The sequence below is a fragment of the Pteropus vampyrus genome, unplaced genomic scaffold, assembly GCF_000151845.1.
Source record: "Pteropus vampyrus isolate Shadow unplaced genomic scaffold, Pvam_2.0 Scaffold314, whole genome shotgun sequence".
NCBI classification, from domain to species: Eukaryota; Metazoa; Chordata; class Mammalia; order Chiroptera; family Pteropodidae; genus Pteropus; species Pteropus vampyrus.
In genome coordinates, this window is record NW_011889095.1 from 384,668 (window position 1) to 408,648 (window position 23,981).

General features: G+C 50.0%; 2 protein-coding genes across 3 annotated transcripts in view; both read right to left on the reverse strand.

The window, feature by feature from the left end:
• Positions 1-5,046: 5,046 nt before the first annotated feature.
• COQ7 (coenzyme Q7, hydroxylase) overlaps positions 5,047-23,981 on the reverse strand; it is a 51,892-nt gene continuing 32,957 nt past the window's right edge. Inside the window, exon 7 of one of the 2 annotated variants that reach the window (XM_023521751.1) lies at positions 5,047-5,894. The gene's annotated coding sequence lies outside the window, so the exon portion shown is untranslated. Of the gene's footprint in view, positions 5,895-17,719; positions 18,573-23,981 lie in introns of those variants that run through there. The other variant, XM_023521752.1, reaches the window with a different exon arrangement.
• Positions 10,864-14,152, reverse strand: ITPRIPL2 (ITPRIP like 2). Its single transcript, XM_011377505.2, has one exon. It carries the CDS (start codon positions 13,490-13,492, stop codon positions 11,885-11,887), a length of 1,608 nt encoding a protein of 535 aa, XP_011375807.1. The 5' UTR covers positions 13,493-14,152; the 3' UTR covers positions 10,864-11,884.

The window sequence follows — 23,981 nt, forward strand, 5'->3', positions numbered from 1 at the left end:
TACTGTGGTGGATGAAAGGTGGCCGAAAATTCCTTGCCACTCCTGCCATGTCACTTCCCCTGGAACCTGGGCTGAACCTGTGATGTGCACTGACCAGTAGAACTGGGACCTTGAGAGATGGCAGTTCTGCATTTGCACGTGTGGAACAGCACCTCTCAGAACCTGGTGGCCGAGCCGTAGGAAGCTAGGGCCGAAAAGTGAGGCCGCGTGAAGGGAAAGGAAGGCATGCCAGTCGTCAGCGTCAGCTGAGCTCACAGCCCACGGCAGCACCAACTGCTGGCCATGGCAGCGAGCCCTCCTGGACAGGACAATCCATCTCACCGACCCTCAGAAGACTGTGGTCCCAGCTGACACCACAAAGAGCAGAACCGCCAGCAGATCTGTTAACACACACAACTGTGGGAGATAATAATGGTGGTGGTTGTTTTAAGCCATTAAGTTTTAGGATGGTTAGTTAAGCAGCAAATGGTCGACAAAAGGTCGCTGCCACCAATCCAATGACAACAGGAGTCCCCAATCTGGGGTGCAGTAAAAGGAGAGACTTTATCCAGATAAACAGTTTGCAGATGGGAAAACGCAGCCTCAAAAGAAACCAAAAGTGTGCTCCTCCAGACAAGGGGAGGCTGGCTTACAGAGAGGAAGTGCCCACCCGGGTCCCTGATTGGTCCATTTTTATGCAAATGAAGGGTCCAAATTTGCACAGTTTGATTGGTCCAAATTGTACCGTACTGACTGGTTGGTCATTATGGTGCCACTCTGATTGGTTGGTAAAGATGCAAATGAGGATATAGTTGTGCAGCTCTGATTTGATGAAGCTGCCCCATTGGTTGAAATATAGTACCAGGAATTCCTTTATGAGGGTCCACTTGGCTGGCAGGTACACAGTGCAGTAGGCTCGGCAGCCCCAATGTGTGGTTTTCCCCTGAAATGCAGTACTTGTGAGCGGCCCCCCTAAACAACAGCTGCTAGACTCTGACTATGAATTTGGGCCCAGTTAACCACAGGAGTCCTTTTTGACAGGTATATTGCTTCTTGGGGTCAACAAAACTGATAACACTCTGTAGAGCTTTCAAGCACTTAGAACACGAGTCGGCGAACTTTTCCTGAAAAGAGCCAGGTAGTAAATATTTCAGATTATGCCTCTGCTGTTGTAGTACATAAACAGCCATAAATAACACGTTAACAAATGTGCATGGCTGTGTTCCAATAAAACTTTATTTATACGAACAGGCTGCAGGCTGGATTTGGCCCACAGGCAGTCATTGGCCCAAGAAACTGCTTGGAACACAGTAAGTGCTACAGAAGTGTTAGCTATGAGTGTATGTGTGAGTTCAAGAGTGTGTACATCTGTGCACGCATATGTGTACACATGTCTGCGTGGGAAGCACATGTCTGAATGAGTGTAAATGAGTCGATGTGCATAGTGTTTAGTCCTGTAAAAACAAAGCAACAAGCTTGTACCAGCCAACATTTCCACGCTGCTACCCCAGGCCTTCCCACTTCTGTTCTGGGAGAAAGGGAAGCATCTGAGAAAGCCAAGAGAAGGAAGAGCTGATATGTCCCTGTCGTTCCCACTGGGGTTAAGTTTGGAGGGAAGCCATCTTCGGTGGCTGGGCTACTGAAGGGCCAGCAGCCCATGTCTTCCCTTCTGCTGCAAGGAGGATGAGGTCAGCTCTCTGGGGCGTAGGGGACACTATAAAACTGAAAAAGGAACTCTGGAGCTTTGAAGAAAGAGCTTGAGGGCTGGAAGAAAGGGTGGGTGGCTTTTCCTGTCAACTTGTAAACATCTGCCTGCTGGTTTCATTCTGATCTCCCAGTGTGGGACTCATGAGGGGCCACTTCCTGCAGACTAACCTCCCTGGCTGGGTTTGCAAGAGCCAGAAGTGCAGCCAGTGTTGCTTCAAGAAGCAGCAAATGTAAACTCGAATCCCTGCGGGCACTTACTTTGCTAAGTGCCCTTGAGGCATGTGGCCTCATTTTGATGAGCCTGTTTCCTCATCTGTAAAATGGGGATGATATTAGTACTACCTCCTAGGACCGTTGTGATGACTAAATGATGATGTGTGTCAAGCATGTGGCACGGAGCTTCGCACACAGTAAGTGCTCTGCAAGGTGACACCCTGAGACAGACTGGCATGGTTTAGTGTGCTGCAATTCAAGATTTCAGGGCCGCCTTCCCTAATCTCCCCAGGGCTTCATTAAGGGCCCTTCTGATGTGCAGTGTTCATAGAAACCTGTTTCTTTCCATCAAAGCATTCACGTATTCAGCACTCACTGGCATGCTTATTTGACAAGCATCTGTCTTCTTTAGCAGACTGGAAGCTGCAGACAACGAGATGGTGTCTGTTTTGCTAACCACTCTATCCCCAGTGCCAGCCCAGGGCCTGGCACATTATTAGCACTCAGCGATTACTCACTGAATGAGTGAATGGAGATGGAGTGCTTCATAATCTGATGTTCCCCGAGCCCCTCGGGAAGAGCATCTTCTCCCCATCTTTAATCAGCACATCAATCTGAGGGGCTTTCACTTGGGCCTTCCAAAATGAGGTTATGACAGGATTCCTCCTCAGCAGCCTGTCAGGTTAGGCTGGGCTATGCTGCAGTAACAAAGAACCCCAATGTTTCATTTTGGAGGTCTCATCACAAAGGTTTTCCTCACTCATGCAAAGTTCAGTATGAATCAGGTGACGGGCAGCTGTTCACAGTGACTCAGTTCCATCTTGTGATGCTGCTATCTTCATCAGTGACCTTTATCAACCTCTGCAGGACGAGGTCCATGTCTCTTTTGCTCCCTGCCCATCGGTTAGAACCAGTCACTTGGCCCTGCCTAACTGCAGGGGGACTGGGAGATACTGGGTTCCTCAAGGATAGTGAGCAAGCAGAAGTGTCTCTGCCACATGTGGTAAGGGCTCAGACTTCTTAGCTGGTCTCATGGGTCCGGGTTTAGGGAGAGGACCCCCCCAAAATGCATTTTGAAGACTTGGAAAGTAGAGATTCCTAATTAGGTGGCTTTTGACACCCAGAAATTTATCAGAGGAAAAAGAATCAATCATCGCAAATCCTTTGCTTAAAATATGGAGCAGTGTTTTCAGTAGTTTCTTGCTACGTAAGACTCTGAGGGTCCCCCACCTCAAAACGCCACACCATTTTTCTCCATGGTTGAAATACGTTGTAATGGTTTCGTTTTGATAAGGATCGACACTTGCTTGTCAGAGGCATAACTCCTAATTCGAGGAGACCAACAATTAAATAAACCATGAAGATAAAAATCTTTTGAATGAGATGAGGTTTTCAAAAACTTTTAGTTTGAGTCTGGCACATAGTAGGACTCCTAATTTCTCCCCTCTGGCTTCACTGGAGGTTGTCTTGATGAACATTAACTTTTTGTAAGTGTGGGAGGTGGGCCGGGGCGAGGGAGAGAAGGCTGAGACAAAGTGTGGGCAAGACCACTGATTAGTCATGAAAGAGCCAGCGTTTTGTGAACACGGGTTGTATCCGATGTATGTTCTTTCCAGGCCAGGAGACTAAAAGAATGAGGTTACTGTCCCTCCAAATGTAGAGGCTTTTCTTTGCTGAGAAGTTTCAGGATGACTCTGATGACTTTTTTTTTCCTTACTTTTTCAAAAATGTTTCATCGTTTCCATCTCCCTGGATTAAGAGAAAAGGGAAACTGCCAACAGGATGAAATCCTGTGCCTGCTTGGCAACGATATTTTGTCTGGTGTCGCTTAGCTACAGAGTTCTGTCCTAGGATTTTATCCCACCACCACCAACGACCCTGCCACGAAGCAAGCTTCACACACATCAGCTACTGGTGCCACATCAGCGCCTGATGGTGAAACCACAGGTTCTCTACTGAAAAATTCCAGAAGGAACCATCTGACCTAAGTCAGTGGTGCGCAACTCTAGCTGCATTCTAGAATCACCCAGGAAGCCGTGAGAAGTACCCATGCCTCGGCTGCACCCTGCATCTCTGGCCTCACAGGGCCGGGGTGGAGTCCTGAGCATAATTTTACAAAGCCCTTGAGTATTATCATACAGGGCGGCGAACCACTAGCTTGAGCTTTCCGCCAGGACTCAAGCAATGGAAATCAACTTTCGTTTAAGAAATAAAATGGGGACAAAGCTTAGAAGATGGTCCAGTTTAGAAGAAAGAGAGAGATATAGGGGTGGTCGACCTTATCACTGGGTGTCCTTTCTGGGAAGATGTACGATAAATATTTATTCACAACTGCAGACTCACTCACAGTTCTGTGGCAAGGGAGGTCTGGTGATGGGCAGGCACTGGGCAGAGTGCCCGAGGGTGACCCCCTCTTAAGAAATGGATTCCTTTTTCTCTTGTTCCGGAGGTGCTGGGGCACTACGCCTGAGAGACCATAGCTAATGTCTGGAAAGCGCGTCTCAATTTCACATGCGTTATGCTTTGATTCTCCCAACAAACCTGTAAACGGGGGAACTACCACCCCCATTTTGCAAATGAGAAAACTGATGTCCACGTGAGTGAACTGACTTGCCCAGAAGATAACACCTAGTGAATGGTAGAGCTGAGACTTCAGTCCTAAAATCTATGGAGCATCTACTATATGTTAGGTCTTAGGCAAGTATAAATTATATAATCATAAAATTATAAATTCCTCAATTACTTCTCATTTCTTTGATATACTCTTCTGCTATTTGTTTCTAGAATTCATGTGGTAGAAAATTATTTACCTACAAATACCCATTCTTCCTGCACATTTTGCTCAGGGCTGCTATATGCCAGGTGCCAGGCTCTCTTTCCCAGTTTCCCTTACAGCTCAGAGAGGTCATGTGACACCGTTCTGACCAATGAGGTGTAAGAAGAAGTCTGCTGTGCTCTCTAATCCATTCTCTCTCCTCTGGGCCTGTAATAGCCCCTATGGGATCTTGACATGACAATTGTGAGGATAAAAGTGAGAATATCCAGAATGGCAGAGCAAAAAGATGCCTGGGACCCCGATTCATCCCTGAACTGCTGGCTGCCTACCTCCGGGCTTCTGGCTGACAAAGAAATATAAACCCCTAAGTGTTTAAGTCACTACAGGTTAGGTTTATATAAGTTGTGGCCAAACGTATTTCTAAGTGACACAGTCTCCTCCATGCCCTTCATCACTGTCATTCTGTTCCTTTACAATGGAACGCATGGCCCACCAGCTTGACACGGGCCAGCATGAAGCTGCAGCCTAGCCATGCTAGGTCCACTGAATCAGTGTCTTAATTGCATTACCTTCGAGACCTTTGGCATTCTGTCACCTGAATCAGCACTTTCAAAAACATATCAGCTTCCATGTGTTCTTACAAGATAAGAACAAAGGCAGGGACAGAGACAAACAGCTGTGTAAACACACTGCTCAAAGATGGCGACGCCGCCCGCACTTGACACTGACTGTGCTTCAGCTGAGGAGGAAACCTGGGTTCACCGGGCGGAAGGTGGTTTGGGTGCCAGTCAAGCGTTTGTGTCAAAGTCTGGCTGTTTGAAAGTCAAATGGACAGAAGTCAAGGATGGCCTGCATTTTCTCCAGTGACAGCCCTTGCATGCCAGTATTTTTTTAAGCTTCCAAATCAGTCAGCTATTGCTGAGGCAGTAACTACCACTAACTCAGTGGCTTAAAGCAATGTCTATTATTGCTATGGGCCAGCTGAGAGGTTCTGCTGACCTAGGCCAAGGTTGGCTGGTCTTAGGTGGGCTCGCTCAAGTGTTTCAATCAATCCATTGTAAGGTCGGTTGTGATGAAGACGGGGTTGGAGGGGCTGGTCTGGAATGACCTCGACCACCTGTTTCACAAGTGGCTGGCCAACAGCTCTGGTGACAGGGCTGGAAGGGCCACGTGCTCTGTCCTCCTCCAGCAGGCTAATTGTTCACACGGTAGCAGCAGGCTTCCAAGAGAACAATCAGAAGCAGATATTAAATAGGCGTGGCTGTGTTCCCATACTTAAAAAATAAATTTTGTAAATAGAAAGAAATCATTTGCCAACTCCTGCTTAATTCATTCTCCACCTTGCAGGCAGAATGAGCCAAACTCAAATGCGACCTTGTCGTTCCTTGCCTAAAGTGGTTCACCGGTATCTTCGAGATCAGTCCAAACTTGCAGCGTGGCTCACAGGCTTGCGATCAAAGTGTGGCCCCTGGAGCAGCAGCATCACATCTGGAAGCTTGTTAGAAATGCAGAGTCAGGTCCCACCCAGACCTGCTAAATCTAAACGTGCTTTCTAGCAAGATCCCAAGTAATTTGCACATTCCAGTTTAAGAAGCTCTGGCTTCAAGGCCCCTGGTGTCCTGGTGCCTCCCTACCTCTCCCGTCTCACCTCAGCCCCTGAAGCCTTCTCCCGCCCACCCACCCCCACTTTCCAGCCAAACTGAAATGCGCCTTTCACCGCGAGTGACGCCTTCTTCTCCAGTGCATCTCCCCTCGCTGGGCGAATTCCAACCTATCTTTGGATCTCAACTGAGACAACGCCTCTTCCTAGCAGCCCTCCCTGAACTACACGAGGTTCCTCTCTTCTGTGCTTCCTTAACCCTTCCCCACCTAGCACTTGCCACACTGCATGGAGATGATTTCTTTAACTGCCTGCCTCTCACAGCAGTTTGTGTACTCTTGAGAGACCACATCTATCTTGGTCGTCACTTTGTGTGTCCTCAATTCCCAGGGGACAAGAGCTCCTGAATAACCACTTGTTGAAAACTAAAAGAAACACACCCTACCACCTTCCCCCTGGGCAAGCGTCCTACACAACTACTGTTTAATGTGCAATTTTCCCTAAATTTTCCACCGGGCTCCACGGCCTTGAAGCATCCTACAGTCTCCAAGATTCCATCTCTCACTAAGCCTGGTGGTTTTTCACATTAGCGTTTGTTCGCCATTTGAAGAGGGCCCGAGGGTTGAAGAGATTTCTGGGCAAAATTCTTGAGCTATAAATTAGCCACAGGCTAAGATTTGAATTGGGTTTAGAAGTGTGTGTGGGAGCTGGGGAAAAGGGGAGTGGAAGAAGGGTAGGGGCAGACGGTTCTAGGCAAGGTAACGGAAGACCTTTAGGCAGGACCCCAGGCTGCAAGCCCGCAGAGCTATGAACTGGCACCCTTTCCCACCTGTGCCCGGAGCCAAGTCTGTACTAACAACGATCCTAGCTTTGCTCATGGGAAAAGACTCCCATTCTCCCAGACGCTGAGAGCAGGCGAGGCTTCCGTAAAGAATCATAAGCCAGCGTGGCCACAGGCTGCCTGCCGGGGAGATGAGACCCCTCCCCAAATCTGACATCCAGTCCAGAGGTTTCTACAATTTCCTTTATTGACAAAGCAAAGTATAAAAGAACAAGGCCCCCGAATGACCCATATGATTAAAAGTGCAAATTTACTCCAACCTGAAATAGAAAATAAGTGGCAGGCCTTGACTATTTGGGCCATGGAAGTTTGGTGTGATTAAAACGCTTCTTAATCACACAATAGCAGCTGAACCATATTCGATTAACTCTTTGGTCTCTGTTATTGGAACAAAACATGCTATGATCGCAGCCGACATTGCATCATAATATATAGGCTGGGGCCGGAATACATATTAAAAAATCACAATAAAATAAGAGGAATGTTTTAAAGCCAAGTGACTGAATCAAGGCACATTTTTTTTTTAAAGCAAAAGGTGCTTAAAATATTCCTGAATATCTGATACTTTAAAAACCAGATTATACGTAATTTAGCTGCATGTTTTAGTCTATTCTCTCTGTATCGATGGTCACATATATCTTTATTCTTCCCCAACTTATACTCGCCTTCTCCTCACCCAATCATGTGCTGTGTAGGTATAAAAGATAAGCAGTAGTGTCTAAGTAACCGACATGAGATTTTTAAAAAATTAACAAACGCCACATGATAACATTGAACTTTTTTTCCCTCTGAAGGGACTCTGGAAATGAAAATGAGGTTCGTTTTTTTCCCTCACGTGGATAGAGATGAGTTAAGTCTTCAGCATCAAGGTTAAAAGCCACATTTCACAGAAAAAGTAACTTGCTCCATGAGGTTCAAAGAGAAGCATTGGAAGCTGGTTAGGTTAAGTCAGAATCCTAGGATGTCATTTTGGTGGGAGCAGCTGAGTCAGAAAGGGGGTAGACTCATCTGATCAGAACAGCATTCTTGGCAGTGGGAATGGTAACAAGCCTCAGAAGCTCGGCCCGAAGGGTCAGCATGTTTTTTTTCTGGTGTTCACCGCCACCAGCCACCGTTGCTAAGACACGGGCAAGGATATTACTTAAAAAATAAAATGAAGAATTTAAAAGTAAGAATAAAATACAAAAAAAAAAAAAAAACCCCCACAAAAAAACAAGTTATTCTGCGATCCTTCCTGATGACTCATCTACAAACTCCAGCACAGCCTAGGAGTTTAGCCATCAGGAAGGAAATGCCAAGAGCTAGCCCCCAGAGGTTTCATGGAGGATCTGAGTCCAAAGAACAGCTCCAGGATCCTGGGTCCTTCTGGGAATTACCAGTTAAATGTTATCTGTGGCCCTGTTAATCCTTTGGTTTGTTTCTACAATAAAGCTTAGCTCTGTGAGATAAAGAAGACTTAAAATATCACTCCCCCAACTACATATAACATCACATCCGTAACAATAAATAGCATCTTATACATACTTGAGGGGTTAACTGTTTAAGGCAGGGGTCGCAAACTGGTGGGCCTCAGGCTCAACCAGATGTTTTGTTTAGTTCACATGGTGTTCTTGACATTTGAAAATTACTTTCTTTAAAAATCAGCAAGTTTCACTTAAAAAAAAAAAATCCTGATTTCCTGCCTCTCTCTACTCCTTTTTCCTGTATGGAGCCATAATGGCTGTTGGCCCTAAGGCGGGCAGTCCCTACCGCTCACCCACTCCTACCCTACCTAGCTCCTGCAGGCTGCTGAGTTTGCGACTCCTGGTTTGAAACAGCACACAACGAAAAATGGGTTTCCTAACTCAAACCTCCCTCGTACCCTCACAGGATTTCCACCCTACTTCCTCTTCCCTTCATTCCATCTCATTCATGTCCTCCTTCCTGAATCCTCTGGACTTCTCCTTTGCTCACATTCTCCCTTCTTTCAGCTTCAGTTTCATTTTGCAAAAAAAAAAAACAAAATAAAACAAAACAAAACAAAACAAAAAACAAGCATCTACTCCCAGCCCACGAGCATTCCAGGATGGCTCCCAAGACTGGTCAGTGGGAGTGACTGAAGGGCGTCTCGTGGCAAAATGGCTGAGTCATTTTCCCCAGACATTTTCTCTGAGTGCTGGCCGGGACAATTAATCATTTTTTTTTTTTTATCATGAAAATTTCTGAGCTTTCCTATAAAAAAAAAATATTGCAGATATGAATCTCCAGTACCAAGTATACACCAAAAATGTGTACATTTCTGATCAAAGGCATGACAGAGCCCTAATAAAATACAGAACTGAGCTTAATTTAAGTGCCTCAGGCAACCGTCACGCCTGGCTAATGCGCCATATTATTTCATTTGTACACAGTACACGTTTAGGATTACTAAACATTGATCAAAATTGATCGAAATTTCTAAGTTTTGGTTACCATGTACAGAGAACAACTGCTCACCATGGCATTTAAATAAAACATTAATATTTAAAAAAATTCACAAATACAATCAATGCCCTATTAATTTAAAAACATAGTAAAATTTTAAAATCTTGAGGATGAGGCTTTGAGTCATTAACCTGAAGAAGAAAAATAACAAAAACCTACAAAAACAATAGATTTAAACTTCAAAACACTATTAAGATAAAAAAAAGAACCTATCAACTCAGCTAGAAATAGTTGGAAAATTCGGCTTTTAAAAAGCTTTATAATTCTCTCCAAGAGCCTCGCTGTCACCCACCCCAGTAGATTTAATGACCACAAGGGAAATTGTGGCTGACTACGGAAACATTATGAACTATATATATATGTATAGTTTATACATATATATATGTGTATATATACACACACTTCCTCTTGGAATTTATTTTAAAAAGTAATTTAAGAAAAGCTGTGCAGTTTATATCTTTGCAGGAAGTTGGCAGACTGATCCCTTTGCTAAATGCAGTACCTTAAACCTTACAGTGACCTCAAAAGCTAAGAATGACCTCTGTGGTATCAAGGGGAACTGTCCCCAAAACAACCTCAAGGAGAAAACACATTCGCAACTGTTTCCCTTATAGTCCGAGGCTGCAAAGGATGTGAGGAGTCTCTGCAGTTCTGATGACAAGGATTTCCTATAAATCATTTACTCGCAGTGACTTCCTGTAGTGGCCAAGCAGGTCCTCTAAGGAAAGTTTAAAGAGTTCCCTCAAAATAACTCAGAAATGAAACAATGGCTCTATTCAGGTGGCTACTTCTGTCTTCTGAGTTTTACCTTTAAGTGTCTAAGAGAGTACATGTCTTTATTAAAAAATAAAATAAAATCCCGAAGTATAACACTGGGACTGGCTGCAGTTCCTATTAGGCAAACGTGGGATGGACCATTATAAACCGAAACTGAGTTTTCAGTCGACGGATGCAATCGTGGGCTGTCAGAAATTTGGGAGGACAGGAGGGATTTCAGAATGGGCTTCTCCAGGCTGCAAAACAAACCCAACCCGGTGATATTTCTGCCCAAAGACAAAAAGAAGCTGACTATGTCCTCCCCATGTCCCCCCCGCCCCACCTTGCTCTCCTCTGCTGACCGATGGGGGAGTCACTGATCTTCAAGCAAAGAGCCCAAGATATTCACCAATACGCAAAGCGCCACAGGGCCACTGCTTAAGGGCAGCTTGGGCTCGGGGCTGAGAGTGTGAAGGACATGCCAGGCATTTCCTCTTCATTATCTCATTAAACTCAGAAAGAAATCCCATGCAAAGAAGTTTGTTAAAAAGCCTTAGAATGAAAAAGGTTTCTTTCTTTTTTCTTTCTTTCTTTTTTTTTTTTTCCAGCCAGCAGCAAGTCCCAGTGAGACACCTGGCTAGGCGAAGATATACATCCTTCTTGAGACTCAAATGTTTTCCGCTCTCACCAGCGTTGTCTTAAACGTGGATTTCATCACCACTTTGCACTGTGCCTGGCTCACAGTAGGCGCTCAACAAATGGGTGTTGACTGGTACACACCCGGGCTTGTGCCTGGAGGGATGTAAACGAGCCTGCTTTTCAAGACTGCATATTTTTTAATAAGAAGTGTAGCTGGCCTCCCTTTCACATGCGACACTTAGCGCCACAAAATGAAAGGACTGATTAAAGTGCCATTTGCTCGGGAACTTTCTCTAACCAACTCTTGACTGGACCCTCGTGACTGACTTCACAATCCCATCACGCCTCCGTGATTGCACCGTTTAAAAAAATACATTAATATTAATTTGAATAGAGAAAACTATGATCCTCAGAACAGTAGCCCCTAGAATAGAACTTCAATTCCAGTTGGAGAGATTCAGATTAAAAAAAGAAAAAGAGACAGTCGGGTAACCCAGGACCTGGCAAGTATTATGCTCAAAAACGTTAGCTTCTTTCAATTTGGGGGCCAGACAGATCTGTGTCTCAAAAACCAACAGAGGGAAGCGTCCCTGGAGCTGGTTCTTGCTTCCTTCTTTGGACTTCCCTAAAAGCCCGGATCCTTCTACAGAACCGTTCCACACAAACCCACGCTGGCCCAGCTCTTAGCTGCTCTTAGATGTCTTTCCACAGTCTGCCCGGGACACCCTGGTGGGCCTTAAGAAGATGCCATAACTGTACTGGATTGTGGAGCCAGGGGTGACATTTAAGCCACCCAATGTCACCCTCTGAACTTTCCAATCTTCCGCAGCTCCTCTTCCTTGCCATCCCCACCCCCACCCCGTGGGAGACGCTTTAGGGGCATTAGGCCACTGAGGGGCCCTGTCAGGGTTTACGGTTCATCTTTAGGAAACCCCTGCGTGCGCTGACTCCGGGGTGAGGGACACCTGGCAAGGTAGCGGGGACCCCCATAGGCCCGCAGAAGCTGGGGCAGCCTTCGCCATGTGGACAGCAAGCGCGCCGCCGCGAGTTCCCGGGCCGGCCAGTCGAAAGCCGCCAGGAGGTCGACGGCGGCGGCTTCGCGCAGCACCTTGGGCAGCGGGCCCACCTCGGCAGCCGCCCCGCCAGGGCCCAGGACGCAGTGGAAGAGCGTCTGGCGTCGCAGCAGGCAGTCCCTAAGGAACTGCACTAACTCTTCCAAGCGCCTGACCAGGTGCTCCTCGTCCCAGCCGTGCTCCGGAGCCCCCTCGCGCAGCAGCACCGCCAGCAGCGCTGTCTTGAGCACGTATGAGGACAGGATGCGTCCCCACTGGGTGGCGGCCACCGGGTCCAGCCCACGGGCGCCCAGGTCACGCAGGGCTTTAAGTAACTGCAGGCACTTGAGGTAGCAGGCACCCGGAGGGGCCCGTTCCTGCAGCCAGCCCAGCAGCTTCTGCTCTTGGCGCGCGGTGTTCACGCTCCACAGCGCATCTGCGCGCAGGCCTCCGGGGAGCTCCGACAGGGGCCCGACGGGCGAAGGTCGCGGTGGCGGTGCCACGAGGAAGACGCCGTCGCCTAAATGGACGGCGGGGATGAGACGCACGGCCATGGAAAGGCGGCAGCAGCCGTAATCGGTGCGGCAGGGCAGGATGTGTAGAGTGGGCGGCTGCTCGGCGCCGCCCGGGGTCAGGCTGACCCGACAGCGTCCCTCCAGGCTGTAGCGCACGGTGGCCAGGGAGCGCTGCAGGTGCGACTGGAACCAGCGCAGCACTAGGGTGGCCGAGAGGTGGCGCCGGCCGCGCACTTCCACGCAGAAGCCGTCCGCGAAGGGCTTGCAGTCCCGGAGCCAGTGGCCCCCAGAGGCCCCCGGAGGCGCCTTGAGTGCGCACACGAAGCTGCCGTGGAAGGCCGGGGACAGCGCGGGCTCGGAGCCCAGGCTCCGCGGCTCCAGCGCCACCAGCGGCGGCAGGCGCAGGGGCACCAGAACGTCGAAGCTGTCGGGCCGCCGGATTTTGTGCTGCTCGTAGGCGCTGCCCACCTGGATGAAGTCTCCGCGGAAGGCCAAGGCCAGCGCCCCCCCGGGGATGGGGCCTGGGGACCCGCGGGCGCGGCCAGCCCGCACCAGCTCGCCCACGATCCGGCTCACGTGCGCCTTGCTGTGGCCCAGCACGTGCGGCGACAGGCGCACCTCGTGCTCGTAGTAACTCTCCAGCAAGATGCCGAGGCTCGGCTCTCCGAAGTGTCTTGGCGAGAGGGTGGAGTGGCCCCCGAGGCGGGGAGACCCGGGCAGGAAGCGCTGCCGGACAGCGTGGCGACAGCGCAGGAGGATGTAGCCGAGGAGCAGCAGGACGCCCACCTTGAGCAGCGGGAAGCCGCCGTCCGCGCCCTCGGGGCCGTCGGGGGGCTCGGCCCGGGCGCCTCCGCTGCCCCGCAGGACATGGTAGAGACACACGAGGGCAGTGCACAGGCCGGTCACCACCGGCCAGAAGACGCGCAGGTTGAGGGTGTAGTGCACCGACATTCCGGGCGCCCGGGCGGCCCAGGGCGCGAGCCCCGGCGGCGCCACCAGCCCAGCATGCGCGCAGCGCGCCGGCAGCCCCGCCGTCCCCGTCTCCTTCGCCTCGGCGGCGGCTCCCCCGTCGCAGGGGCGGAGGAAGCCGCCCTCCAGCTCGGCCTCCTCTCTCAGCTCAAGTTGTCCTTCCAGGCGAGGCCGCCCTGCGCTCCGCGGCTCGGGGCCGCGTTCGGCCCAGCGGCCCTCTCCGCCGCGCTGCCCGCGGCCAGCTTCTGGCCCAACCGGGCTCGCCCCCTACCCTGGGCGGCCCTTGCCGCCGGGCTCCCCCGCCGCTCCCCTCCGCGCTCGTTCCCGTTACTCCGGCCCGGGAGTTTCCTCTTCCGAGGGGAGGCGAGGCCGCCCAGCTGGCGGGGAGGAAATGCCGAAGTCTGGAGCTGCGCGCCGAGCTGGCGGGAGGGGTTGGCCCCCTCCTAGGCCTCCGCCTCAAAGCGACGGGGGCGGTGGGCAGGGACTTCAGGACACGCTTGGAACTGGCCTGCCGCGGGCCACCCTCATCCTCCCTCCCCGCAGGCAGAACTGGGAAGGCCCGGATTCCGGGGCGGTGGCCTTGCCCGGGGAGCTTCGGGAGCTGGACTCACAGAAAGTTACACTGGGAAGTTGAAAGGAGGAGAAAGAGCTCGCACCGAGACACTCCCTCCCCGCCTCTCCCCTTCCCTCCCCTCCCCTCCCCCTCCCGCGAGGCGCGGCGTCGGTGGCGTAGCAGGCCCTGCGGTGCGCCAATGTCTTTTATTCAAAACGATAATTACCGCACACCTACTGTGTGCCAAGCAGGAGGCTAGGTGCTGGGGGAATAGTTCACGAAACAGACGTTTCTGCCCTTCCTAAAGCTTGCAAACTTAAAAAAACAAACAAAAACAAAAGAAAAGGGATCCCATAGCAGAAAATGCTTTGAATGAAACAAAGCTGTATGGGGGAGTGGGAAGGTGCCGGGTGCCCTGTGGGAGCTGGAGCTTCTCTGTGGGGTGCCCCCTGGTCTGAGATCTGAAGGCGGAGGAGCCAGCCTTGGGACTATGACAACAGCCTTTACCAAAGACGTGCTGTGTGCTGATCACCTTAAATCCTCACTCTCACGTTAACCCTGTGACGGGGACATTACTATTTTCCCCATTTTTCAGATAAAGAAATGGGCACAGGTAGGTTCAGTGGCTTGCCAAAGGTCACACAGCTTTTGCAGGGCTGTGCCTTGAACACAGGCACCTGGCTCCAGAGAAGCCAGGAGTGAAGACTCAAGGAGGGGACCAGGGACTCCCTTCCTCAACTGCTGGGGTGAGTCTGTGTCCTTTTGCATAAGCTACACTGGGACCTCGGTCCGAGGAAGCTTTGTTTTGTGGCATAATAGGGAGCACTCCCTGAAATAATCTGGATTTAAATAATTGTATTTATTTACACTCACCGCGCCTTCCATACTCCCACCATCAATTAAGGAGACCCAGGGTGGTGCAATAAAAATGTCCAGAACCCCGCTGCCCCCTGGGAATCAGGACTGAGGATGGGTCGTGGGTTAAGCACCGAGAATACTCGCAGGAAATCCTGGGTCGAGCCTCTTGGGGCTAAGCAGACCTGCTTTCAGATCCCATGTCCACTACTATAAGCTATGAGACCGTAGTCTATCCGTCAGGATCCTCAGGGTTGCAAGTGACAGAAACGCGGCTCGAAGACTTGGTTGCATCTATTCACTGGGACAGATGTGCGGGGGATCCCGCTTCGGCATGGCTGCATCGTTACTCTCCATCCACTTACCAGCTGGGCTTTCTTCCGAGTTGGCTGCGCTCTCTGCCAGGCCCTCTCCATGCGCCCCGGCTGCTCTAGCCTCGCAGTATCCTTAGCGCAGAGGGAGAGAGAACTTTGCTTGCCTGAAAGGTGCAGCGAATGCCATGCCTAGGGACTGGTCATGTGCCAAGCAACCACGTGAGAGAATGCACTGATTAGCTAGGCCTGGGGTGGTGCTCTGGGCTCAACTGTGTCCCCTCAAAATTTATATGTTGAAACTCTAACCCCCAATGTGACAGTATTTGGAAACAGGGCCTGTAGGAGAGAATTAAGGTTAAATGAGGTCATGAGGATGAGCCCTAATCCAACAGGACTGGTGTCTTTATGAGAAAAGGAAGAGAGATTTCTCCTTGAGCACACACCAAGGAAAGGCCTTGTGAAGACAGAGAGAAGGTGACCATCCGTAGGAGGAGAGCCCTCACTGGACCCGGCCAGACTTTGATAGTGGACTTCCGGCCCCCGGAACTGCGAGAAAATCAATTTCTGCTGTTTAAGCCACCTGTCTGTGGTATTATATAGGTAGCCCCAACTGATTAAGACAGTTGGCACCAACTCTGGAGCCAGGAGGCAGGCCCTGTCCAAACGATGGGGCCCATGGGAGAGGTATCCCCAAAGGAATGTCCAGGAGCTGTGCTGGAAAAGGGGGAGGGGATGTTTTGGCATGTGAAAACAGGTGGTACCACATTTGGATAAGTCCCTTAACCTCACTTGAATCTCCCCAGCTACAGAATGGGGGTAATACTAACGGGGTGACCTCTTTCCCTAGCAGGTATGGTGGCATGCTAACATCAACCACTCAATGCTCAGAGATCAGCAAACATTGCTCGGTAAATATCTCAGGCTTGTGGGCCATATAATTTCCGCTACAACCACGCGGGTTGGCTGCTATAGTCCAGAGCAGCTGTATTCATTTTCTGGGGTTGCTGTGACAAATTGCCACAAACTGGTGGCTTAGAACAACAGGAATTTATTCCCTCACAGTTCTGAGGGCAGCGGGGCTGGGCTCCCTCTGAAGGCTTTAGGGAGAATCCTTCTTGCCTCGTCCAGCTTCCAGTGACTCCAGGCATTCCATGGCTTGTGGCTGCATCACCCTCATCTCTGCCTCCATCGCCACATGGCCTTCTTCTCTGTGACTGTATCTTCTCCTTTCCTGTGTGTCTCATAAGGACACCTGTCATTGGAGTCAGGGCCCACCTGGGTAATTCCCAATTATCTCGTCTAGAGACCCTCAGTTATGTCTGCAAAGACCCTTTCTCCAAGTAAGGTCACAGGTTCCAAGGGTTAGGACGTGGACAGGTCTCTTTTGGGGGTCTACTGGAAAAATCTGTTTTCCCTCCTGTGTCTCCTTTACTACTTACACAAAACTTCACTTCTGACCCTCTAGTCACCAAACGTGTGAAGGTTTTTCCCCCACGACAAGCAATTCTGTGACACTAGCTGCATGTTCTACAATTTAACTCAATTTTGACACTACCCGCTGCCCACATAGATGCCAATCGCCACAGAGGAGGTCTCCAGGTTCCCCACAACTCCTGTCTGACTTGGCTACAATTTGGAGGTTCCCATGACACCCCTCTCGGATTTGATTTACTTGCTAGAGCAGCTCGCAGAACTCGGAAACACTCGTGTTTACCAGTCTACTGAAGGACGTGATAAAGGATCGACAGCTGGATGGAGAGACACAGAGAGTGAGGTCTGGGAGGGTCCCGAGTACAGAAGCTTCTGTCCCCGCAGAGTTGGGTGCATCACCCTTTTGGTGTGTGGATGTGTCACCCACCTGGAAGCATTCTGAAGCCTACTATTGGGATTTTTATGGAGGCTTTTTTCACGCAGGTATGATCACTTACTAACTCCGTTTTCCTCTGGAGAAGTGTGGGGAGGCAGAGCTCAAAGTCCCAAACTTCTAATGATGGCTCGGTCTTTCTGGTGACCAGCCTGCATCCAGGAGCCCACCGAGTCGCCTCCTTAGGACAAAAGATGGGCCTAGTGTTATCACTTGGGCGATTACAAGGGTTTCAGGAGCTCTGTGCCAGGAACTGGGGGCAGAGACCGATCTATGCATTTTCTGTTATCTCAGAGAAGCCATGATTCAGTACACTGAGTAAACGATGTATTGCTGTTTCTGTTTTTTTCCTGCCTGTAATCGGTTTCCATAGCTCAGTTCCTCCAAAGAGTTCAAGGTACAGGCCTCAGAACTTGGCACTTGGAAAATCTACTCTATGTGTCAGGGCAAATACAAACTCATGTATTCATTAATTTATGACCCACCTTTGTGGGTCCTTACCATGTGCCAGGCAGAGGGGAATGTGCGTGCAAACACGGCACCCCGAGCTGATGGATTTAAGCGCCGCACGGTGTGGGTGGATGCAGAAAACAGCCACTGTCTTGTAGACTTCTGATAATTACTTCATTAAAAATCTCCTTTAATGTTTAATATTTGACAAAGGCCACTCCTGGTGCTGAAACACATACGTACACACAGCCTGCCCACATTTCTGATATCCCAGAGGAGTGTCTTATGGAGGAACGGCAGGCTGAGGAGAGGAAGAGAGAGGAGGTGACTCATTTCCCGCGGGAGGCCTGGGGACGGCTCACGGGAGGGGACACGTGAGCAGGCTCTGAAAGATGGGCAAAGACGGGACTTCGTACCATGGCCATCACATGCCTCCTGGACGCGGCCCTTCCTGTGTATCTCCTGAAAAGCTCGGGACAAACCCAGGGAGGTCAGTGCCATTATCAATGTCGCTTCACACGTGGAGAAAGTGAGACTGAGAGAGGGCACTAACTCATTCAAAGTCACTCAGTGGCAAGGTTGACTCCAGAGCTGGGCCCCTAACTGCCACGTTCACTCTCTTTCACCTCGTTATGAGGCGTCATAGCACAGGAAGGCAGGTTAGTGTATGTTCGTATCTGTCTCCGCGACCAGGCGATGAGGTTCTCGGGAGCAGGGACTTGGCCATAGTCATCTTGGTATCGACAGCACCCAGTCCCATGACTGGAACTTTACAGGGGTTTGTTGAATGAATGAAAGAATGAGTGAATGAATGAAAGTTCCACTTTTGCCAGGAGAAATTCAGGGAGGCCATTCCAGGTAATGGAGACAAATGTGTGAAGGCACAGAGGTCCGAGAGTATGTGACAGTTGAGGGGAACGGGACGTGGGTCCTGTTGCAGAAGTCTGGAGATTCTGAGTGGTCACTGGGGCATTCGCCGGCCATCTATTCCAGCCTCTTCCAGTAAGGCTTCCTCTGCAGCAGGGGCTGGACAGCAGAATACAGTTGCGCATTCCCTGGCAGGAGCTGCCCAAGATACCTGCTTTGCCAGGGCAGCTGGTGGCAGAGGCAGTGCTTCTGAAACCCCCGCTGGGCCCTGACTCTGCAGGCTGCTCGCTGGGTGGGCAGAGGCAGTCGCTCCCTGGGTGGCCCAGTCTGCCTTTCTGGAAGTTCTGCTCAGTCCTTTCCTGCAGCTTTCCCGCAGCTTCTCAAACTATCTGAATCAATGACCTGTTGCTGTCTCTTAAAAATTTCCTGGTGGTTCTACTATGCACGACTATTACAAAGCGCATGGCACCGGCCACTCAGAAAACCCACACGGGTCTAGCCTCTACTCAGAGAGACAAGCCCATGAACCACACTTCTGTAGATGTCACACAATATTAAGTTGACACAGATGTCGCTAAATACTTAATCTCAAGTGACTGGAGCAGGGCAGCCAGTAACAAGGGGGCCCGACACACAGCTTTGCCAACAATGCCGCCCAATACTTGATGGTGACCAAGTTACCCAAACCTATCTAAGCAAGAGCGGGGGCACAGGGGAAGTGAAACGGGGAAGGAAGGAGGGCGCGCAGTGCGGTGCCTTACTGAGCTGGCCACAGCTCTGCGGCAAACAGCTGGCGCTCCAGTCTGAATGGGACACAGAAGCCCCGAGGAGGCAGAGGCAAGGAATAGGCAAAAGCCTTGAGGAAAGAGAAACCATGGCACGTCAGGGGAGGGTAGGAAGTGAGGGTTGTGAGCAGCTGATCCAGAAATGGTGGGTGTCAGAGCTGATGTTGGGGTGCAAGGGTTGCTGTGTGCCTGAATGACATGCCAGGTCTGCCCGTCCAAGGGAGCAGCTGCTGCCCCGGCTCCCGGTGGACCTTATAACCCCTGCTGAACTCAGGGGCGGCGGCGTGAGGCGGGGAGGCACTGTAGCCTGGTTCCCTAGAAAACAATCTGCGGGGACGGCGTGCATGTGAAGTGCTCTGGCGGTGCAAGGCCGGCGACACCGCAGCGAGGGCAGAGGGGAAGGAGGAGGGCGCACACACCGTGGTGCATCGCTGAGCTGGCCACAGCCCTGTGGCGGACACAGCTGGCTCCCCAGTGGATAGTTCTGTCCCATCTCCTGCCTCTCATGTGCTAATGTGTGCCCGCCGAGCATTAACTGCCCACACTTCCTGGCTATGTCATCAGGCTGATGATGGAGAAGCCAGTCTCTGCAGGTCTAGCTTGGTCTGTGCACATGCTGACAGTCTCTCCCTCTCAGCTGGTTCCATGAGAAGGAAGTCCTTGGTTGTGGGTGGCAGTGATGGCACCCGGCTCTTTCCAATTGTGAAAATGGAGTGCGTTATCATTAGGCTGCTCTGGGCAAGAAGCAAGGCAAAAAGCACCGGCCCAGGTGTGCAGACAGGGCCAGATGGGTCTGGGGCGGCTCATAAACCGGGTCTAGTACAGAAACTCCCCTGGGGGAGGTGTCTGCTAAATGATTCTAGAGGATGAATTGCCAGACTAAGGAGATAGAAAAGGGCAAACACTACAGAAGTCCCTTCGCGCATGGAATCCTAGACAAATGAAAGAGCATGGCTTTCGGTAGGTATGAAGTTTGGTCTCTGACGGGGAAGAGGTTGAGAGATGAGACTGGGGATCTGGTCCCAACCTTGTATACCATACCGTTTGGTTAGGATGCTCCTGGTTACTAGTAGCAGAAGACCCCAACTCAGCTGATTTAAACAGCAAGGACACGTTATAACCTCACAAACGGGAAGTCGTGGCTCCAGGCTTCCTTGGTTCAATGGCTCAACCCCGCCATCGGGCTCCTTTGATCTTCCTGCTCTACCATCTAGAGACTAGCTCTCCTCCTGGTTACGAGATGGCTGCCACGGTTCCAAGCATCACATCCAGGCACAGAAGATGAACCTAGCACCATGCTTGGAACTTTATATATACAGCGGTGGCTGTGTCCTATGGATTTCTGTTTTAGAACAAGGAAATATTTCGCAGAAATCCCCTAGCAGAACTTTCTGCAGATTTCATGGCCTAGAACTGCATTACGTCCAGGCCCAAAGAGTCATGGTGTCAGGAACCCAGGCTCCTTCCACCTCCTTGCTCCACCCCGCCTACATACGGCCCTGACATTTACAGTGCAACATGGCATTCTCGCCCAAGGGAAAGAGTAAAAGGACAAAGGATGGGCACGTCACGGAGCCACACATTCCAGGTCTGCACATTCCACGGGCCAGAACGTAGCCACATGGTGTGATATTTAATACTATATATTTGGTCTTTGTCCTCATTTCTGGCACAGAGCTCCTAAAACCCTTGGGTTTTCCTAAATGACGAGAGGAGCAAGGTCTCTCGTTATGTCAACGAGGTAACGTTTCTTCCATCGGCATCTAAGGATCAGGGCTGGGTGCCAGGATAACCGATCATTAGCAGGTTAGAATGTTCAGTCCCACCCCACAACCTCCACGGTGGGGAGAGGGGGCTGGAGGTCGAATCAATCACCAAACAGCCAATTATTTAATCAGTCACGCCTATGTAATGAAGCCTCCATAAAAACTCAAAAGGACAGGATGTGGAGAGCTTATGGCTGGTGAACACGCGGAGCTGTGGGGAGGGCGGTGTGCTTGGAGTGGGCATGGACGCTCCAAGCCCCTTCCCCACCCCTCGCCCTATGCTTCCCTTCCGTCTGGCTGTTTCTGAGTTACATCGTTTCATGATTAACTGGTGATCTAGTAAGTAAAACGTTTCTCTGAGTTCTGTGAGCCTCTCTAACAAGTTAATCGAACCCAAAGAGGGAGTTCACTGGAATCCTGATCTATAGCTGGTTGGTCAGATGGAAGGTGACAGCCTGGACTTGCAATCGGCATCTGAAAGAGTAGAAGGTCAAAGCAAGGGCACGACGTGGAACTGAGCTGAACTGGAGGACACCTAGCCGGTGTCCAAGAATCGCTTGGTGGTACGGGAAAATGCCCTTCTACATAGTGGAACTGGTCCCAGGAAGGGGCATGGCTACATGTAATAATAGCAAGGGAGGCTGGGAAATATAATCATTATCCTAGACAGCCCGTATCCTGCTAAAAATAAGGGTTTTATTACGACGGGAGAAAAAGAGAATAACTATCAGGGGACGATCATCAGTCTTTGCTGTAGCAGGCAACCAACAGTATCTGCTGCACAGGCTGCGGCTGGATCAGTTCTATCCTAATTGTGATTCATTATTCGTGTACTTACTAATTAAATGTATTTCTAAATATACTGTAAGCTTTTTGTTCTTGTGAACAGGGACCGTATCTATCCTGTACACACTCGATTACTAATTGCTGAATGACCGAATGAATGAAACAATGAATGAATAAATAAATCTTATTGCCGAAATCCAGCAAAATGGCCCTATGTTGATAAAGAGCTTTTCACTAGAGAATGTTCTACCCTGGTCTCCATTTTCAAAGCCACTGTTTATATGAGAGTCATGAATAATGAAACCAGCATCAGTCATAGGCAAGCTCTGGTCTGGCAGAGATGAAGGGCGAAGAGAGCTAATGAGTCTGTAATGCAGTTTCGTGCCAATAAAACGGAGCGATATTAAATTCAAGGCCGTGAGATTTACACTATAAACCCAACACAACCAGAAAGAGCCCGACTCCCTACCTGCTCCAGCTCTTCCAGTCTGAGTCATTTTATGGACACAGACTTCTCACTGACATTGTCTAGAGATGTCATGGTGAGAATTCTGACAGCCATTTAATTTCTGACTAGAGGACCAACAGGGCCAGAAGAGACTCAGAACTGAATGGAGCATAAAACCCGAGTTCAGGGGGCCGCTGTGTGCGACGTTAACGAATCCCGTACGGGGCCCCGCATCTCCGTCCCCTGCTGTCAGCATGAAGACAGAGCCCTGTGTCCTGAGTGTTTATCCGTGCCCCGCGCAATGCTCGACTTGAGCACGTCACGGGACTTCACGCATTCAGCCCTTGCCTCACAGAACCACCTTATGAGGTAGGTTTATTTTTATCTCCGTTTTGTAGATGGGGAAACTGAGGCATAGGCACTTTGTCCCAGGTCACGGAGCAAGAAAGTAGCAGAGCTGGGATCTGAACCCGCACCTCCCATGCTGATAACTTTAACCACCCCACACACCGCCCTGAGGTAGTTGGTTCCGAAAGGGCACTGGATGATGTTTTCCAGGGTCCGGGGAAAAAAAGATCAAATTAAGACATATGAAGGGAATGTTTCATAACGCCCCATTCACAGCTGAGCCTCCTCTTACAGTGTAAGGACATTTCAAAGTCAGCACGTAGCAGAAGAAAAATGTTCTTGGTTCGAATGGCTCTTAATATGTCGGCACAGGGGTCTGGATTACACATCAGTCAAAGCTCACTGAGCAGTCCGCTTCTGATTGACGCGTTTCACTGCATCTAAATTTTCTCTCGAAAAATCATATACGCATGTTGGATTCCAGTGAGCGATATGCATACGGAAGTGTTTCGGGGTGCGGTGTATGTACTGGCCTCAGCAATTGCCCTTAAAATATATCGGAAAGCGAGATGGATTGATGAGGGCAGAGAGGGATGGAGAAATGGAAGACGATGCAGCCGGCGAAGTGAGACCTTGACGGTAGCATCTCAGTGGTGGGTATGTGGGTTTCTCTGTAAAATTCAGATTTCTCGGCTTGTTTGAAAAAATGTTTTTAATATGATGTTGAGAGAAAAAAATACATTTGGAAATCTGTTACGAACCTGCTATTTTAGAAACTGATACTCTTGTCTCTCATTGGCTATCGCAGTCAGATTTTTCTCATCGAAACCAAAGTTTCAACAGTGGAGCACCCAGGGAAGGCACTGGGTTGAGTGCATGGACGAAGCTGTGTGAATAACAGTGGCTGAGTGACATGGACGACGGGAGACAACAGCAAGATCGGCCCTGTAAGTACAGCGATTTAAGTAAAGAGGTTGCCCGCGCTATTTAAAGTGCTCTCCCACACCCCAAAGCGTGTTTGTTTACGTAGCCGAATCTCGACCGCTTAAATTTGCATATGATATGGTTCTAATATGGTTAGCTCTGTCCTTTAAGGGTATGCTCTTCCATTCTGTTGGATGTTGAAATAACTATTTTCTTCAGAGGAGAAACTGACATTAATGATAATCATGGACGGTGGCTTTCTGTCCTCCAGCCCTAACTTAGCAAAGTGAAAAGCTGGCAGTCCTAGGTCAGTCTTCCAAATCACTTCGTCTGCCACTCGCATGTGGGCAAGGCTTTGTCTGCTTTGCGCCTTGTGATCTCCCCAGTGTCTGGCACCAGAGTCACTCTATAAATATCTGTTGAAGTCGTTTTACTGGCCTGTAAAATCTAAAGGGCTGGGGGGAAGAAAAGCCTGTGAGATGCACTGACCCTGTGGTCTGACAGACAGACA